The sequence below is a fragment of the Bos indicus genome, chromosome 17 (genome assembly GCF_029378745.1).
Source record: "Bos indicus isolate NIAB-ARS_2022 breed Sahiwal x Tharparkar chromosome 17, NIAB-ARS_B.indTharparkar_mat_pri_1.0, whole genome shotgun sequence".
NCBI classification, from domain to species: Eukaryota; Metazoa; Chordata; class Mammalia; order Artiodactyla; family Bovidae; genus Bos; species Bos indicus.
In genome coordinates this window covers 4,991,709-5,005,804 of record NC_091776.1, presented here as the reverse complement: position 1 = coordinate 5,005,804, position 14,096 = coordinate 4,991,709, and the positions used below count along the sequence as shown (strand labels likewise).

At 44.5% G+C, this 14,096-nt stretch overlaps 1 protein-coding gene across 2 annotated transcripts in view; it reads right to left on the bottom strand.

Annotated features, from left to right (window-relative positions):
* TMEM154 (transmembrane protein 154) overlaps positions 1–14,096 on the bottom strand; it is a 52,267-nt gene that overhangs the window by 25,618 nt on the left and 12,553 nt on the right. For both annotated transcript variants that reach the window (XM_070768989.1, XM_019978027.2), the window contains exons 2-3: positions 1,512–1,769; positions 1,385–1,423 (exon numbers count right to left, since the gene is read on the bottom strand). In XM_070768989.1, the coding sequence (XP_070625090.1) occupies positions 1,385–1,423; positions 1,512–1,769 (297 nt within the window). The remainder of the gene's footprint in view (positions 1–1,384; positions 1,424–1,511; positions 1,770–14,096) is intronic.

The window sequence follows — 14,096 nt, the reverse complement described above, 5'->3', positions numbered from 1 at the left end:
TTCTCTTCTTTTCTCAGCTATTTGTTAAGACCTCCTGAGACAGCCATTTTGCTTTTTTGCATTGCTTTTTCTTGGGGATGGTCTTGATCCCTGTCTTCTGTACAATGTAATGAATCTCTGTCCATAGTTCTTCAGGCATTATATCAGATCTAATCCCTTCAGTCTATTTCTCACTTCCACTGTATAATCGTAAGGGATTTGATTTAGGTCATATCTGAATGGGCTAGTGGTTTTCCCTACTTTCTTCAATTTAAGTCTGAATTTTGCAGTAAGGAGTTCATGATCTGAGCCACAGTCAGCTCCCAGTCTTGTTTTGCTGACTGTATAGAGCTTCTCCATCTTTGACTGCAAAGGATATAACCAATCTGATTTCAGTATTGACTATCTGGTAATGTCCATGTTTAGAGTCTTCTCTTGTGTTGTTGGAAGAGGGTGTTTGCTCTGACCAGTGCGTTATCTTGGCAAAATTCTATTAGCCTTTGCCCTGCTTCATTCTGTACTCCAAGGGCAAATTTGCCTGTTACTCCAAGTGTTTCTTGACTTCCTACTTTTGCATTCCAGTCCCCTATAATGAAAAGGACATCTTTTTTGGGTGTTAGTTCTAGAAGGTCTTTTAGGTCTTCATAGAACCGTTCCACTTCAGCTTCTTCAGCATTACTGGTCGGGGCATGAAAGTGAAGTCGCTCAGTCGTGTCTAACTCTTTGTGATCCCATGGACTGTAGCCTACCAGGCTCCTCTGGTCAGGACATAGACTTGGATTACCATGATATTCAATGGTTTGCCTTGGAAATGAACAGAGATCATTCTGTCGTTTTTGAGATTGCACCCAAGTACTGCATTTCAGACTCTTTCGTTGACTATGATGGCTACTCCATTTCTTCTAAGGGATTCTTGCCCACAGTAGTAAATATAATGGTCATCTGAGTTAAATTCACCCATTCCAGTCCATTTTAGTTCGCTGATTCCTAAAATGTCAACGTTCACTCTAGCCATCTCCTGTCTGACCACTTCCAATTTACCTTGATTCATGGACCTAACATTCCAGGTTCCTATGCAATATTGCTCCTTATAGCATCAGACTTTGCCTTTATCACCAGTCACATCCACAACTGGGTACACTGACCAACACTGGCCCAAATTACACAAGGCCCTCACCAGGTTAGATACAGAGATGGAAGCTGTGTATTTCAATTTTCAGTTTAGGCTGAAGGCATTCTCTCTTTCTGTTTTTAAATAGAAAGGTATATGACATTTCTAAACTCTGGAAAATGTCACTGAAACAAGTCATCACTCATTATTTTATGTAGTTGCTTCACTTAAAAACATCTCAGTTTCTTTTCCCACCCCATCCCATCTCCAGGCAGGTGTTAGAATAATACTCACGTGTCTGTAAAACACTCTGAGATCCTTGGCTAGAGGGCTCTGTGTGGAAGCAGAAAGTATTGTTTTATCAATTATTCATGAACACATGGAGCAGTTGTCTAGAAATGAGAACGGGCAAAATATTTACCTTGTTTATTCCTTTTTCTTTTGTGGTATATTACAAGGAGTATCGCTGATAGAAGTAGGAGAGACAGTAAAAGCACTGGGATCAACACCATTAATATAAACTCTAAGTGCTCTGTGTCTTCCTCAATCAGGGTAACATTTATATTGGTGATGTAAGGTTCTGTGGTCACTGAAGCAAGTGTGCTTAGAGCCTCTGACTCTTCATCCAGGACTCCTGTGCCTGGGAGCGCGTCTCCTGACAGTTCTGTGTCGTCCTCTCCTGTGGGAACACAAACAAAATTGAGACTGTCATGGAGACCAAGCTAGTACGGTATGTTTTCAATGATCTGAAACTTACCCTCCATGCATCCAGCAAGAAACTTGATCCACTGGATTTGGTCTTCCAGTTCAGCATGACACAGAGTATTGATCGAACATAAATGGAGCTCAAGCTGGGAGTACATTCAACATGGAACCAGAACCCAGAGATAAACCTCCCACAAAGGCAGGCAGTTCAGATGCACTTCAGCAAAGGGCATTGAGAAGCTTTGCAGTATCTAGCACAATATTCCAGGATATGCTATGCTGCTGCTAAGTCGCTTCAGTCGTGTCCGACTCTGTGCGACCCCAGAGACAGCAGCCCACCAGGCTCCCCCGTCCCTGGGATTCTCCAGGCAAGAACACTGGAGTGGGTTGCCATTTCCTTCTCCAATGCATGAAAGTGAAAAGTGAAAGTGAAGTCGTTCAGTCGTGTCCGACTCTTAGCGACCCCATGGACTGTAGCATACCAGGCTCCTCCATCCATGGGATTTTCCAGGCAAGAGTACTGGAGTGGGGTGCCACTGCCTTCTCCTAGATGCAGGAGACATGGGTTTGATCCCTGATCCAGGAAGTCTCTCACATGTCAAGGAGCAACTAAGCCGCAACTCCTGAGCCTGTACTCTAGAGCCCTGGTGATGCAACTGTTGAGCCCACTTCCACGGCTACTGATGCCCTCGTGCCCTAGAGCCTGTGCTCCCCAACGAGAGAAGCCGCCCATGAGAAACCTGTGCACCGCAACTAGAGAGTGTAGTCCCTGCTCTCCGCAGCTAGAGAAAGCCCTTGCGGGAGCAAAGACCCAACACGGACAAAAATCAACAAATAAATGTTTTTAAAAATACCATGTGTATTTTTCTTGTAAAGTGAAATTCTCAAGGGGATGTTCCCTTAAAAACTAAGGAAACTGCACCAACATTTAAATTTACTGAATAATATGACTCTTTAGAACCTGCCCTATTAATAGGTTTATTCTGTTGGGACTTTGGATTGTGCTGGAAAACCATCCTTTGGTTCATCACAGGACCGGAAAGGACTAGTAGCTAGGGGATTATTTGAAAAAATCCTTCCTCGCCTGGCTCTGTCGTGACCACAGTCAGGTTTTCCTCCCATCCTGGTACTACAGCGTTGCCTATCATTCAGGTGGGAACCAATTGTGAAAAAGAGCATATTAGCTGAGGCTACAACAATGAGATAATTTATATGAAAGTTCTTCCTAAGGTGAAAGATACTCTTCAAATGAAGATGTCCACTGCCTGAAGCTACGCTCAGTACTGCAGGTTAGGCCACCTCCCAGAGAATGACCGACGGGCCACAGCATGGCCAGCTTAGGCCTTAGCTCTCCACATGTCAAATATAAAAATATTTGTTTAATCACAGTCTAATTTTTCAGCTATATAAACACTTCAATTTCCCCACAACCAGGGGATCCACTTGGTAATCATATCAGTCAATGCCACCCCAAACAATCAGAATCAATTACAAACTGCTAAGTAACTGGTATTCCTCATGTGTATACACCAAAAGCAGGACTCAAAAAATATCTACCATTTATTGACTTCTGTCCTCACGGTTAAGCGACCTCATTCTACATTTATGTCTTTGAAATAAGGTAAGTCTATAATGTATTTGTTAAAAGATTTGACATATCACTCTGCTCGCAGAACTATCGAATCAAACATCATTCTTCATTGGTAACCTAGGCCAGCAAAGACAATATGCTGCGAGGGAAATGGTGGGCCACAGGGACAGTGGCACATACACACATGTGGTTGGTGATGAGGACCTTCCTCCAATACCCAGACCTCCTTCTTATTTCTTTTGTTTATTTACTTCTGCCATTGCTATTGCTACTGCTACTATTTCATGCTAACTTTTACAAGTAATTTACTGAGAGCCAAGTCTTATGCTCTGCCTTGTGCCAGATTATCTCATTTTGTTCCCATCACTTTTTCAGATAGCAGCTGCGGCAGGGAGGTTACACAACTAGCCCATACCCACAAAGTTATCGTGGAGGAGTGAAGATTTAAACCCCGGAGGGCCGATAGAAGAACTTGAGCTTGGAACCTCACATGGTACTTTCCTTCCCATCAGGCAGGAATGGGATGATTACAAATGATGAAGTGGTGACCAAGAGAGGGAGCCTCACGTTCTTGCCCCTCAGCCCACACGAAGGCAGATTTCTGGCACAAAGAGGGAGGGAGGGCTCTCACTGCGCTCCCAGGGCCAGGCGGCTGTGAGCAGAACTGCCCAGAGGACAGGATCCTTCCAGCCTCTCCACGGAAGGTGGACTAGTTCCCAGTAGAACACACAGCACTCTCAGTCACACCTGCCCCAGAAGAGGACAGAACTGGAAAAAAAATAAGCTAGCAAGAATCATGAGGCTGTTGGACAATCAGGCATGAAAGAGAAATGGAGACGCTCACAGATGGTCCTGGCTTGTGCACATTTCTTTCTTAGCACAAGTGACAGAGCTGGTGACAAGTGGCTCTTAGTGACGTTCTGGGGTGAAATTTTCTCCCCAGCACCCCTCACACACACTCTAACATGTTCTCCATTTAACCATCATTTACTCTCTCTGATTCTTTAGTGATTGTTTAAATAAATGAGTCAAGGGTTCTCCGTGTGTGCTTTTTCTTTACCCTGCAAGTCTTCATCTTCACACACGCCTGTGACAACCTTCCTCATACCCTTCCCTCCCCAAACAATACTGTGATAGCTTCAAATAATAAATAACAGTCATTTATTAGATGTTGATAGAGTATTCTGGTACCAGGATAAATACGCACCATCTAACAATCTTCCCAAGTTCATTGTTCACAATACAAACAAAGAAACAGTCTCAAATGTCTCGCCCTATGGCATAACCCTGATAACTGGCAGTTCTACTGATACACAGGATTTTTTAAAAAACTGTTATTGAAGTACAAAGAATAGCAAGGAGAGATAAGAAAGCCTTCCTCAGTGATCAAAGCGAAGAAACAGAGGAAAACAATAGAATGGGAAAGACTAGAGATCTCTTCAAGAAAATTAGAGATACCAAGGGAACATTTCATGCAAAGACGGGCTCAATAAAGGACAGAAATGGTATGGACCTAACAGAAACAGAAGATATTAAGAAGAGGTGGCAAGAATACACAGAAGAACTGTACAAAAAATATCTTCACAACCCAGATAACCACAATGGTGTGATCACTCACCTAGAGCCAGACAGCCTTGAATGTGAAGTCAAGTAGGCCTTAGGAAGCATCACCTCAAACAAAGGTAGTGGAGGTAATGGAATTCCAGTTGAGCTATTTCAAATCCTAAAAGATGATGCTGTGAAGTGCTGCACTCAGAATCCAGCAAATTTGGAAAATTCAGCAGTGGCCATAGGACTGGAAAAGGTCGGTTTTCATTGCAATCCCAAAGAAAGGCAATGCCAAAGAATACTTAAACTACTGCCCAATTAGACTCATCTCAAATGCTAGCAAAGTAATGCTCAAAATTTTCCAAGCCAGGCTTCATCAGTACATCAACTGTGTTCAAGCTGGATTTAGGCAGAGAAGCCAGAGATCAAATTGCCATTGGATCATCGAAAAAGCAAGAGAGTTCCAGAAAAACATCTACTTCTGCTTTATTGATTATGCCAAAGCCTTTGACTGTGTGGATCATGACCAACTGTGGAAAATTCTGAAAGAGATGGGAATACCAGACCATCTGACTTGCCTCCTGAGAAACCTGTATGCAGGTCAAGAAGCAACAGTTAGAACTGGACATGGAACAACAGACTGGTTCCAAACCGAGAAAAGAGTAAATCAAGGCTATATACTGTCACTGTGCTTATTTAACTTATATGCAGAGTACGTCATGAGAAATGCTGGGCTGCATGAAGCATAAGCTGGAATCAAGATTGCTGGAAGAAATATCAATAACCTCAGATACACAGATGATATCACGCTTATGGCAGAAAGCAAAGAACTAAAAAGCCTCTTGATGAAAGTGAAAGAGGAGAGTGAAAAAGTTGGCTTAAAGTTCAACATTCACAAAACTAAGATCATGGCATCCAGTCCCATCACTTCATGGGAAATAGATGGGGAAACAATGAAAACAGTGACAGACCTTTTTTTTTTGGTGGGGGGTGGGACTCCAAAATCACTGCAGATGGTGACTGCAGCCATGAAATTAAGACACTTGCTCCTTGGAAGACAAGCTATGACCAACCTAGATAGCATATTAAAAAGCAGAGACATTACTTTGCCAACAAAGGTCCATCTAGTCAAGCCTATGGTTTTTCCAGTAGTCATGTATGAATGTGAGAGTTGGACTGTGAAGAAAGCTGAGCACTGAAGAACTGATGCTTTTGAACTGTGGTGTTAGAGAAGACTCTTGAGAGTCCCTTGGACTGCAAGGAGATCCAACCCAGTCCATCGTAAAGGAAATCAGTCCTGAGTATTCATTGGAAGGACTGATGTTGAAGCTGAAATTCCAATACTTTGGCTACCTGATGTGAAGAACTGACTCATTTGAAAAGACCCTGATGCTGGGCAAGATTGAAGGCGGGAGGAGAAGGGGACAACAAAGGATGAGATGGTTGGATGGCATCACTGACTCAATGGACATGAGTTTGAGTAAACTCCGGGAGTTGGTGATGGGCAGGGAGGCCTGGCGTGCTGTGGTCCATGGGGTTGCAAAGAGTCGGACATGACTGAGCGACTGAACTGAATTTAACTGAATATTCTTTTCCATTATGGCTTATAATTGGATATTCAATGTAGTAGGACTTTACTGTTTATCCATTCTATGTATAATGGTTTGCATCTGTTAATCCCAAACTCCCAATCCTTCCTTCCCTCCCCTCCCCTTCTCCCCCTTGGCAACCATAAGCCTGTGCAACCATAACCCTTGGCAACCATAAGCCTGTGCAACCATAACCCTTGGCACATAAGTCTGTGTCTGTTTCTCTTTGTACGTAGGTCCATGTGTGTCATATTTTAGAGTCCATGTGTAAGTGATATTATAAAATATTTGTCTTCCTCTCTCTGATTTATTTCACTTAAGGCAATAAATAATCTTCATTATAGGTTCACCTATGCTGCTGAAAATGGCATCTTCTTTTTCGTGCCTGAGTGATGTTCCATGTCTTCTTTATGCACTCATCAGCGATGGGCGTCGAGGCTGTCTCCACGTCTTGGTCACTGTAGACAGTGCGTCTGTGAACGCAGGAGTGCAGGTGACCCACAGGGCTGTGAGGCTGCCCACCCTTGAGCACGGTTGCCCATGACCGTGGGGCTCTACTCACTCAGCAATTATGGGGATTTGGTAAATCCCCTTAATGGCTAAATGTTCTAATCTGTACAACTAAGGATTGGCTAAATGTTCTAGGCTCGTCTCTATCTCCCCAAGTTCCCCTCTAGTTCCACATCTCTGTGTTGATTCGGAAGCATTTATCTTGTCTTCAGTTTGACTTTTTGACAGGCGCTGCAAACACAGCGCTAAGTTGAGAGAGGACGCTTCACGACACCCTTTCCTCAGTTTTCCCCAGAGGTAACCACTCTTTCCTGCTGCCTTCCAGAAAACTCTCTGCATATACTAGTATAAGTATCATTTCCTGTTTCCTTTTTTAACACAAATGGTAGCAAACGTTATATAGTGTGCTGCCCCTTGGTTTTTTTTTTTTTTTTCACTTAAAATTAGATTTTGAGGATTATTCCATGTCTGTATCTAGAGAGTTGCCTTTTCCTCCCATTATTTGCTGTATCGCCATCTATTCCTGTTGACGGGGACTCAGGTCCTTTCTTTGTTTGGAAGTTTGTGTTTCCCATGGCCACAGTCACACCAGCACACCTGCCAGTTTGCTCGTGTGCAGCACCATCTCCAGAGTGGGGAGAGGGCGAGCGTGCAGCGCCAAACTACTCTTGGGGGTCTGCCCTAACATCTACTCCACAACAACACCAGCCCAGTGCCCACACAATGAGGACTGGCAGAAACTACACTGGGGAAGGGCTGGTACCCAGGGCATCTCTGATGGGAAAGTTGAAAACATTGGGGATCAGCCCAAGAGTTTGTGCCAAGAGCATCAAATGTCCTCAAAGGCGGAGCTGAAAACCTGGGGTGGGCCACGTATCAAGTCCCTGCTGCTGCTAAGTCGCTTCAGTCGTGTCCGACTCTGTGTGACCCCATAGACGGCAGCCCACTAGGCTCCTCTGTCCCTGGGATTCTCCAGGCAAGAACACTGGAGTGGGTTGCCATTTCCTTCTCCAATGCATGAAAGTGAAAAGTGAAAGTGAAGTTGCTCAGTCGTGCCCAACACTTAGCGACCCCATGGACTGCAGCCTACCAGGCTCCTCCATCCATGGGATTTTCCAGGCAAGAGTACTGGAGTGGGGTGCCATTGCCTTCTCCGATCAAGTCCCTAGCCAGGAGTAAGTCACACGGGGGACAGAGGTGGAGACCAGAGAGGATCCCGAGGTCACAAGAGCAGGGCGGGAGTGGAGCCAAGGAGGGCAGGTTGGGAATTTCTCCCAAGCATGACAGCGGTTCCCCCTGTGACCTGCGGGCTGAGAGCAGCTCCTAAACCAGTGGATCACCGTGTGGCCCAGACAGCCCCCTGCACCTTGCCTTTTCTAGGAAACACTAGGTCAGGCCCATAACCGTCAGTGGTGAGTTCCTGTGGAAGCCATCCTCCCATCCCATGCTTCTTGGTAAAAGTACAACATTTTAGAAACTCAGAGGTCCACCTCCACTATGGACGAACCCACACTCTTTCCGGAAGTGAGTCTGCAGCGCGTCGCCTGCATAATGTACAGGGCCGGTTCCTGTGCTGAGCGCCGACTGGATGGATGTCTTCTTGCATCGTGGGGCCTGGAAAGAGCCTCTTTCTCCTCCAGTTGTACCTTTCCTAAAAGGCCCCAAAGGGGGCCACCAGCCCAGCCCACCCCACAGTGATCACACGAAGGGTACAGGCATCCCAGCTGCGAGATGCTGTGTGTCCCACAGGGGCCTCCTTCACACTGGCCTTGGAAGGTCGCTATTCATCCTCCGCCCAGTCTGTTTTCCCATTCTAGACTGATCTGTTCTCTGTTCCCCAGGAGACTCATCTGTCCGGTATAACTTCTCTATTTTATTATTGTCTTTCTATCTACAAGAGGACGTATTTCAGAAAAGAGGGGTGTGGCCTGGGGGTGGGGGCAGAGTGTAAAACTGAAGAAGCTGCAGAAAAAAAAGAGGTTCAAGCCTGAGAAGGGATAGTGGCAGCCGCCGGCAAAGTGCAGAAGAGAAGAAAGCGGAAGAAAGAACCGGACTTACTGTTGAAACCAGAAGGGCTGTGGGCAGGGCTGCGGATGTGACCTTGAACCTGGCCAGCGCTGGGGGCGGGGGAGGGGGTGGGACTCAACGCAGGTCTGCTAGGACTCTCCTCTTCCAGGGGCCTCCCATGCAAAGCCTCCCCAGAGCGATCTTTTCACCATCTCTCTCTCTCCTCACAAAATGGAGCATTAACAGGAGGTGATGGGAATGGTCATTCAAGCAATGAAATTAAGCTGCAATATTCATTTTACTTTTAATCTTAAAATTACCAGATAACTGGACAGTGCACAGAGTCACAAAAGACTATAATATCCATACAAACACAGCTGGGATGTGTGTCTCAGACATCCGGTGAGGACTCTGGGGGGGATCCTCATACGTGGGCAAAGGGAGGAAATGCCCGAGGTGAGCCTGGCAGCTCGGCAACCAAGCAGGCACCTCGCCCCCTTGTTGCAGCCCCACACCTTGTCCCCAAGTGGAAGTGACTCTGCTTCCTGGTGAAGCAAACTCACTAACTTCTCCTTTTGAAAGTGGAACAAATGCACAATCAAGCTCTCATGTTTAAAGTTTAAACGAAAGTGTTATATAGCCACTGAAAGGTTGGCACACTCGTATTACAACGTAAAATATAACACTGGTGAGAGAATATTATTAAACTCAGAATGTCAGAAGCATACTGGACCTCTGTCAGATGCCCCATTCTTTCACTTACATTGATTCCAACACGCAGATGGTTGAAACCATCTTATAATTCAGGTAGTGAAATGAAACACACACCCACACACTCACACACACACCCACAGAGCAGGTATCAGGTAGTCAAATGCTGTCCTGCTCGGTGGAGAAACTTGATTTAGGATTTCAGGATGCTCAAGAAAACCAAGCCAAAGAAGCCTACCCACTTTCCATTAACCCTGTACCTCTGTCTATGGAAAAGAGCCAGATTCGTAGGAAGGCAGGATCAAACCAAACTGAGACACCCTCCAGCTTCTCAGCCTCGGCTGAGTATTAGTCACCTGGGGACCTTTCAGCCCAGCCCTAGTCAGTACATCCGAATACCTGTGGTATTCGGTCTGAACCCAGGTCTCAGAATCCTTTACAGACTCCAATGTGCAGCCAAGCTTGAGGACCATGGCTCCAAACCCTGTCCACTCCTGACCTTCCCCAGCCTACAACCTCTTTCTCTATGTTCCTTCTTGGTGAACCGGAGGAGAATCGGGATAGGGAGTGGATTCCCAGCTCCCAGCAGCTGCCCACTGTGTCATAAGAACATGATTGTTTAAAAAGCATCGCTGAAGCCTTGACCCTCTGAGAGCCTCTGGCCTGGATATACTAGAGAGAGCTGTGACAATCATGCCTTATTATGTGACTTCGAGGCATTAACGAGAGATCATGCCGGAGCTTAAAACCTCACCTCAAGCAAAAGTAACCGCTGGACTACCCACACAGCAGTCCACCTACATCAGCGTGTACCAGAATCACCAGGAGGGTGCCCCCACCCCCCAACACTCACGGCTAGACATTGTCCCCAGAGCTTCTGATTCAGCAGGTCTGGGATGGGACCAGGAACTTTCACCTCTAATAAAACGCTCATGCTACTGGTCTAGGGGCCATACCTTGAGAACCATGGTTTGAGTGGCGCAGACAACCTCATGGGGTTGCGTTTAGGTATCAGTCACACCCATGGCAACTCACGGCGCTCTGCACACTGACAGCGCCTGGTGCTGTTTAAGGTCCACTCAAAACCGGTTCCCGAGGACATCCGAGGTCGTGGCCTGGGCAATGGTATGTTATTAAAGCTCCCTAGGTGAGTCCATTAAGTATTTATGCTGGGCTGAAAATTACTGAGTTAAATCATAATTCAATTAACTTTAATTTGCTGTTATTCATGAAGACAGTCTATTCGCTTCAAAGATGACTGGAGAACCCTACAGAGAAAGACGTCTTTGGGAGCAAAATTAATAAGGTGTACTCTGGCATTGAAATTGGAAGGAAAGAATAAAACTGTCACTACTTGCAGATCACATGATACTTTATATAAAAACCCTAAAGCCTCCAGCTCCAAACTATTAGAACTAATGAATTAATTCAGCAAAGTTTCAGGATACAAGATGAATATATAGAAAACTGTTGTATTTCTATACACTAATAATGAACTATCAGAAACAGAAAGTTTTCTAAAATCCTGTTTAAAATTGTATCAGAAAGAATTAAATACCTTGGAATAAACTTAACCAAGGAGGTGAAAGACCTATACACTGAAAACTATAAAACACTGATGAAAGAAATTGAAGACGATACAAAAAAATGGAAAGATATCCCATACTCTTGGATTGGAAGAATTAATACTATTAAAATGGCCACACTACCCAAAATAATCTACAGGTTTAATGCAATTCCTATCAAAATACCCATGACATTTTTCACAGAACTAGAACAACTAATCCTACAATTCATATGGAACCATAAAAGACCCAGAATCATGAAAGAAATCCTGAAGAAAAAGAACAAAGCTGGAAGCAAACCCTCCCAGATTTCAGAATACACCACAATATATTTTTAGATCTGTCTCTCAAGGCAAAAGAAATAAACAAATAGGACCTAATTACTGAAAAGTTTTTGCACAGCAAAGGAAACCACCTACAAAACAAAGACAATCTACAGAATGTGCAAAAATATTTGCAAATGATATGACTGACAAGAGATTAATATCCAAAATATATAAACAGCTCACACAACTCAATATCAAAAAAACAAATAACCCAATCAGAAAATGGGCAGTGGACCTGAAGATATGTTTCCAAAGAAGACGTACAATGACCAACAGGCACAAGAAAAGATGCTCAGTATCACTAATTATAAGGAAATGCTAATCAAAACCACAGTGAGATACTACCTCACACCTGTCAGTATGGCCATCATCAAAAAATCTACAAATAACAAATGTTGACGAGGGTGTGGAGAAAAGGGAACCCTCCTACACTGTTGGTGGGAACGTACGTTGATGCAGCCACTGTGCAGAACAATATGAAATATTCTCAAAAAACTAAAAATAGAACTCCCATGTGATCCAGCATATACTATATATATATATATCCAATATATACTCTGGGTATATATTCAGAAAATACTAATTTAAAAAGATGCATGTATCCCAATCGTCACAGCAGCACTACTTACAACAGCCAAGATATGGAAGCAACCCAAGTGTCCATCAACAGACGAACAGGTGAAGATGCGGGACATGTAGACAGTGGGGTGCCACTCAGCCGTGAAAGCATGAAATTCCGCCTTCTGCGGCAGCATGGATGAGCCGAGAGAATATGATGCGTAGTGAGATAAGTCAGACGAGAGTGCTGTATGATATCGCTTATACGTGGAATCTGAACAGAAATAGATTTACAGATACAGAAAACAAACTAGTGGTTACAGTGAGGAGACCGAAGTGGGGAGGGACAGATTAGAGATACGGGGCTAAGAGAGGCAGACTACTGTATAAAATAGATCAGCAGTACAGACATATTGTACAACACAGGGAATCACAGCCACTGAAAGTGAAGAAAGGGAAAGTGGCTCAGTCGTGTCCAACTCTTTGCGACCCTATAGACTATACAGTCCATGAAATTCTCCAGGCCAGAATACTGGAGTGGGTAGCCTTTCTCTTCTCCAGGGGATCTTCCCAACCTAGAGATCAAACCCAAGTCTCCAGCAGCAGGCAGATTCTTTACCAGCTGAGCCACAGGGAAGGCCAAGAATACTGGAGTGGGTAGCCCATCCCTTCTCCAGTGGATCTTCCTAATCCAGGAATCCAATTGGGGTCTCCTGCATTGCAGGCAGATTCTTTACCAACTGAGCTATCAGGGAAGCCCATTATCTTGTAATAACTTGGAGTATAATCTATAAAAATACTGAACCATTATGCTGTACACCTAAAACTAATACAATAATGTAAATCGACTCCAGAAAAACATCTATTTCTGCTTTACTGACTATGCCAAAGCCTTTGACTGTGTGCATCACAATAAACTGTGGAAAATTCTGAAAGAGATGGGAATACCAGACCACCTGACCTGCCTCTTGAGAAACCTATATGCAGGTCAGGAAGCAACAGTTAGAACTGGACATGGAACAACAGACTGGTTCCAAATAGGAAAAGAAGTACATCAAGGCTGTATATTGTCCCTCTGCTTATTTAACTTATATGCACAGTACATCATGAGAAACACTGGGCTAGAAGAAGCACAAGCTGGAATCAAGATTGCCAGGAAAAATATCAATAACCTCAGATATGCAGATGACACCACCCTTATGGCAGAAAGTGAAGAGGAAATAAAAAGCCTCTTGATAAAAGTGAAAGAGGAGAGTGAAAAAGTTGGCTTAAAGCTCAACATTCAGAAAACTAAGATCATGGCATCCAGTCCCATCACTTCATGGGAAATAGATGGGGGAGCAGTGGAAACAGTGTCAAACTTTATTTTTGGGGGCTCCAAAATCACTGCAGATGGTGACTGCAGCCATGAAATTAAAAGATGCTTACTCCTTGGAAGGAAAGTTACGACCAACCTAGATAGCATATTCAAAAGCAGAGACATTAGTTTGCCAACAAAGGTCCGTCTAGTCAAGGCTATGGTTTTTCCAGTGGTCATGTATGGATGTGAGAGTTGGACTGTGAAGAAAGCTGAGTGCTGAAGAATTGATGCTTTTGAACTGTGGTGTTGGAGAAGACTCTTGAGAGTCCCTTGGACTGCAAGGAGATCCAACCAGTCCATTCTGAAGGAGATCAGCCCTGGGATTACTTTGGAAGGACTGATGCTAAAGCTGAAACTCCAATACTTTGGCCACCTCATGCAAAGAGTTGACTCATTGGAAAAGACTCTGATGCTGGGAGGGATTGGGGGCAGGAGGAGAAGGGGACAACAGAGGATGAGATGGCTGGATGGCATCACTGCCTCGATGCACGTGAGTTTGAGTGAACTCCGGGAGTTGGTGATAGACAGGGAGGCCT